Source organism: Physeter macrocephalus, chromosome 10, assembly GCF_002837175.3.
Source record: "Physeter macrocephalus isolate SW-GA chromosome 10, ASM283717v5, whole genome shotgun sequence".
NCBI lineage: Eukaryota > Metazoa > Chordata > Mammalia > Artiodactyla > Physeteridae > Physeter > Physeter macrocephalus.
This window is the reverse complement of record NC_041223.1, coordinates 14,172,227-14,178,357: the sequence shown is the minus strand read 5'-3', so window position 1 is coordinate 14,178,357 and position 6,131 is coordinate 14,172,227. Positions and strand designations below refer to the sequence as shown.

Below are 6,131 nucleotides of genomic sequence, written 5' to 3'. Positions count from 1 at the left end.
GAGCGGCTGGGCCCGTGAGCCATGGCCGCTGGGTCTGCGCGTCCGGAGCCTGTGCTCCGCAAGGGGAGAGGCCACAACAGTGAGAGGCCCGCGTACCACAAAAAAAAAAAAAAAAAAAAAAAAAAAAAAAGACAGAAGATGTGAAACACAGAGTAAGCTAAATTAAAAAGTACTTCTAACCTCCTCAAAGTTAAAAAAGGCCTTTTTAAACTTACTATTCTCAAAATAAGTTTAATGATTCTTAGTATCTACAACAACTATTTTAAGGTTTAAAGAAATTTAACCTCGTACTTTGTATGTACAAGGTTACAAAGTACATACTTTGTATGCACTTTGACTTCCCTGGCGGCCCAGTGGTTAAGACTCCGCACTTCCAATGGAGGGGGCACAGGTTCGATCCCTGGTGGGGAACTGAGATCCCACATGCCGTGCGGCGCAGACACACGCACGCACGCACACGCACACACACAAAAGAAGGACATAGTATATGCTCATTTTATCCTTCCTCCCTCCTGCCTCACCCAAACATAGGGCACTCCCTTCAGAAAGTACGCATATCATGTCAGCAACATATAAACTTTGACCGCCAAGCCAGGGACGTGAACCGATGTAAGGAGGGACCCGCGAGGCTGCCGTCCCCCTTAGGGCCTGACCTGCCCGTCCCATAGGCTGCGTTATTTAGCCAGGGAGAAAGGGCAACGGCAGGTGAGAGCACCCAGCGCCCAGGTATGAGGCGACCGAGGGCAGTAGCTGATTGAGAGCAGAGACCTAAGAGAGGACGGTGTGCTGTTTAAGTCAAACAGCAGCAATGTCCTCCTGGATGAATACAGTGATGATGGACACACAGGCAACCAAGCAGTAAGTGCTAGAAAAGGAGGATTACGTGTACACACCATTGACATTCTGCTGAACGCAAAGAAAACAACTTGAAGGTCTAAAATTTTATGACTTTTGCTATTTTTCTCTTTGTTTTCTTTTTAATCCTGTAGAATGTGTTTAGAAAAGCAGGATAGGGCTTCCCTGGTGTGTTTAGAAAAGCAGGATAAAAAAGAGAAAGGGAAGACATAAAAGGCAGCGATAATGGATCCAGGAGATTGATTTGGGTATAAAATCATTTTATAAAATACATTCATGGGAGGGCTTCCCTGGTGGCGCAGTAGGTTGAGAGTCCGCCTGCCGATGCAGGGGACGCGGGTTCGTGCCCCGGTCCGGGAAGATCCCACATGCCGTGGAGCGGCTGGGCCCGTGAGCCATGGCCGCTGGGCCTGCGCATCCGGAGCCTGTGCTCCGCGACGGGAGAGGCCACCACAGTGAGAGGCCCGCGTACCGCAAAAAAAAAAAAAAAAAAAAAAAAAAAAAAAATTCATGGGGATATTTATATAATTTAAAAAATCATTTAGTTATATATCAGTTATTCCAGAATTTGGTATCCACAGGCAAGTTTGGTTATGTAACAAATAAAGCAGGTAAAATTAATTTTAAATATTTTAAAAATAATTAAATGTAATCAATATACACCAATTATTCCAGGATGATGTTCGCATTTGCTCATGTTTTAAAAATTTTTCTCAAATTAAAAAGGATGTTAAGGATGGGCTCAATTCATCCCTTACCTGAAGATTGTCTACCTGAACTTGCACAGCTTCTAAAGAGCCGGTCAGCAGACGGAATCGGGAGAGAGAGTATCTGGCCTCCATGAGGTAACTGTTTATCTCATCAAAGGCCACTTTGTGGCGGCTCCACTGGTCAAGCACAGACTTCAGCAGGATCTTTAATTGCCCAGCCTTTTGAAAGAGACAGAGCCTTCTTATAATTGCATAATATTTTAAGTGATAAAATATATAAATATATATTGCATTGATGGGAAAAATATTAACATTTAAGAACTTCATTGGGATTTCAGGCATTATAAATAAACTCAAGTTTTAAAAAAGATTTGAAAAGTAAAATGTAGCAATGTTGAAATTTAAGCCTTTCATACTTTTGATCACTCAGTCTAAATTAAAATGCTTAAAAAGGTTATATATATATATATAACCTGTGCTCCGCAACGGGAGAGGCCACCACAGTGAGAGGCCCGCGTACCGCAAAAAAAAAAAAAAAAAAAAAAAAATTCATGGGGATATTTATATAATTTAAAAAATCATTTAGTTATATATCAGTTATTCCAGAATTTGGTATCCACAGGCAAGTTTGGTTATGTAACAAATAAAGCAGGTAAAATTAATTTTAAATATTTTAAAAATAATTAAATGTAATCAATATACACCAATTATTCCAGGATGATGTTAGGTTATATATATATAACCTTTACCTATAGTATATATTATTTATATGTATTATAATATAAAAGTGATAAAAGGTCAGTATATTTAATACCACAGTTTAGGAAATGCACTAAATGCGTGTTTTAAATGCATTAACCCACTTTATCCTCATAACAACCTTATGAGGTAGATGGAATCATTATGCTCATCTTATATTAAGGAAACTGAGGGACAAAGAGGTTATAAAAATCACCTGAGATCATACTGTTAAAGTGTGAAAGATCTAGATGTAAATCTAGGCAGACTGGTCCCAAGAAATGAAACCTATCTATCATCTGTCCATCTACTTACCTACCTATCTATTTATCTATCTATTTACCTATCAATCCATCCCAGGTATGTGCAAGCTCTCTCTCTCTCTCTCTCTCTCTCTCTCTCTCTCTCACACACACACACACACTCAAATGACTATCTTAAGATAAAACATCCAAGAACATTCTTTCCTGTACTTACCTGCAACAGAAAAGGTTTTAGTTTGATCTGTATCATTTAGAAAGATATCTGCTTTGGACTTACTGGATTTCACTCCTAATCTTTTGAATATGGAGTAAGTATGGCCATGATTAGGAAAAGAGATCATAGAAATTAACTTGCACCTGAATTCTCTGCTCTTTTTCTTAGCATAACCAAAAACGTTGAAACCAATGGGGGTACTATCACATGGGCCAAAGGCCTAAGAAAATGCTGCCGCAGAAACGAGGCAACACTCCCACGTACAGGCAGGTGCCAGGGCCTGTCCTAGGAAAGTCAGGAACAAACATGAACGTAAAGCCAAGAGATCAATGAGAATTTCTGAATCGTCTATTTCTTTCTTGTATTATTTTTGTTTCTTTTTCATGAGAAGATGTTTCTGTGAAAGAACCACTCAATTGATTTAGAAGGTAAATTGTTTCCAAAGAATTGTGATGATTTAAAAAAGTGCATACAATAAAATGAACTAGATTTAAAATCGGGTTAAAGGTAAGGTAATTAGAAAGCTGCCCTCGGAGACCATCACGTGGGCCGTGAGAAGTGGTTTGCTGGACACCCTTGGTCCCTGTCACTTAACCTGCTGGCGCCTCAGCCCTCACCTCTGGAAAGTGCGGGCGGGAAGCACTGACACGGGCGTGTGCAGAGGAGTTGTTGTTACATGTATTCTTCTTACCGGGGGTTTCAACCCTCTATTCAGCACGTAATGCCAAACGTCTTCACAGAGCTTACGTTTCAGGGAGAGACTTTAAATAAACGAGTAGACCATATCATATGTTAGAAGTTGATAAATAATACAGATAAAAGCAAAGCGGAGAAGAGAGTCAGGGAATGTAAGGGGAGGATGCGAAGGCTGTCGTTTAAAACAAGGTGGTCAGGAAAGCCCTCCCTGAGATGGCAAATTTAAACAAGGACTTAGAGGACAGGGAGTGACCATGCGGATATTAGGGAGGGGGGGCTCCCGTCAGCGGGAGGAGCCAGGACAAAGTCCCGGAGTGTGGAGCACACCACTGGGTTCCAGGCTAGGGGGAGACCAGAAGCACGAGGAGCCCGCGGGCTAGCTACAGGAGCCGCGTGGTTTTGGCCTCATTCTGAATGAGACAGGAAGATACTGAGGGGTTGTGAGCAGAGGACTGGTGTGGGTTGACTTCCATTTTAACAGGACTTCTCAGGCACGGAGACTATTTAGGAGGCCATTAAAATAATCAAAGCAAGCAGTGACGGTGACTTAGACCTAGGTGCAAGCTGCACAGACGGGGGCAGAGGCTGGATTCTAGATCTATCTTGAAAACAGGGCTGACAAGATTGTTGATGGACTCTATGTGGGTCTGAGGGGAAGAGAGGAGTGAAGAATGACTCCATAGGTTTCAGCCCATGCAACTGGACAGGCAGAGTTGTCATGAACTGAGGTGGCAGAAAGTGTAGGTTTGAGCGGGAAGAATGGGAGTTGGTTTGGGCAGGAAGTTTGAGATGTCTAATGGTCATGCAAGCAGAGATGTCTACAGAGGACTCCCCTCTGTGTCTGTCTCTGTCTATAGTTTAGGCAAGAAATCCAGTCTGAGGATACACATCTGAGAACCATCTGTGCCTAGATGATATCTGTGGACATGGGAATGGATAAGATTATTAAGAAAGTCATGTTCATAGTAATGTTAATTATAGGAAACATCCGAAGCTAGGCTCTTTAAAAGAAGGTTAATAAAGTGGACTTAACACTACCAATACATGCTGTGTAGATTCCGTGATTATTTACTCATTTATTTTAGGAAAACCAAAACCCACGTCACATTTGGACATGAGATGGCAAGCACAGTCTTGGAGGCAGCTCTCCACAAGAAACCTTACCATGTGGTCTAAATTTGCCCAGGTGTGGTTGAGATCCTGAAGTGTGCTCATGACAATGCCAGAGACTTCTTCTTTCTTGTTCTGAATCAAAGCAAGTCCATTTTGCTCAATTTTCTCTACCTCTTTTTCTTTTGCTTTAATCAAATCTTCCAGATCCTGAAAGATGAAGAAACAGTCCTTTTAAATTATTCTATTATGGAACTCTGGGGTACACCGAAATTGAGCCATATAGTCTCACAGCCGAAAAATCTTTTATTAATCTGAAAAGCTTATCATTCTCAGGAGAGGGTCTCCAGAGTGATACTTCTCACATTTAAATTTTTTAAATTCTCTTTTCATTCCATGAGAAATTAGCATAACAAAAAAACATGCAAAATTTAAATGGCACTAGATAATTTTTTTCAAGAAGCTACAAGGAAAGAAATATATGTTGGAAATGGTAACATGCTTTCTATTCTTACATTCATTTATCTTGCTGTTGGAAAAGTTACACAGTCCTAGCTCATGGGATGAAATGCAATAGAATGGTATTCTGGACCCCAGTATCTGAGATTTAGTTACATTTCTGTGACTATCAAGCTGCGCCATTTTGCACAAGTGAGAAACTTTCACAGGGTCTCAGTTTCTTCAGATGAAAAATCAGTCTCTATTAACCCGTCTTTCTCCCTAAAATACTCTGATTCTAAGTGAGTATGAAAAGTTGTACAAGTTTCTTTTCATGAATCGAATCCTCATTTTCTTTAGAATTTGCATTTATAATGGTCAGGATGAAATGTACAAAAAAAGAAAATGAGGCAATGATCTGGCGATCATACTTAACCATAATCCTCACCTATATTTTAAAGCCATGTGAAACTCTGGAAAGCTCAGTGAGCCAGGCTGAGACTGCTATCAACATTTTATGGATGAACAGTGGGAGATTATGTCACGCAACCTGTCTCCAGTCACAAAAGGGCCAGAAGTAGCATTAGAATCCAAGACTTCTGAGCCCACTGACTCCCAGACCAGTGCTGGACATAGATGCGAATTGTGGAGAAGAGGTAAATCCATGTCGGGGTGATGTGAGAAGCTGTATATTGATCCTGGTTACATGCTCATATTCAGAAGTACACCCCCAGAACTAGATATGCAGATTGTAGGCCTTGGAGGTTAGAGTGAAGAAAATTGCAAAATATTTTCAGTTTGGGTAATGTCTCAATTCTGTGAAAAAGATTTCCAGCTCCTGTCATGATCCACATATGGATAACTCCCTTGGGCTTGGGTAGTGCTATGGATAGGATACTAGTGAGAAGTCCTGATCTCTGCTGTTTTAGTTACAAATGTACCTCTTTTAATTCTTGCTTCGTGTGGTCCAATCTTTTTTTTTTTTTTTTTTTTTGTGGTACGGGGGCCTCTCACTGTCGTGGCCTCTCCTGTTGCGGAGCACAGGCTCCGGACGCGCAGGCTCAGAGGCCATGGCTCACGGGCCCAGCCGCTCCACGGCATGTGGGA

General features: G+C 41.3%; 1 protein-coding gene across 3 annotated transcripts in view; it reads right to left on the bottom strand.

The window, feature by feature from the left end:
- Positions 1–6,131, bottom strand: part of SYNE1 (spectrin repeat containing nuclear envelope protein 1) — a 482,398-nt gene that overhangs the window by 96,924 nt on the left and 379,343 nt on the right. For all 3 annotated transcript variants that reach the window (XM_028494818.2, XM_028494816.1, XM_024122567.1), the window contains 2 exons: positions 4,641–4,796; positions 1,614–1,784 (listed from right to left, as the gene is read on the bottom strand). In XM_028494818.2, the coding sequence (XP_028350619.1) occupies positions 1,614–1,784; positions 4,641–4,796 (327 nt within the window). The remainder of the gene's footprint in view (positions 1–1,613; positions 1,785–4,640; positions 4,797–6,131) is intronic.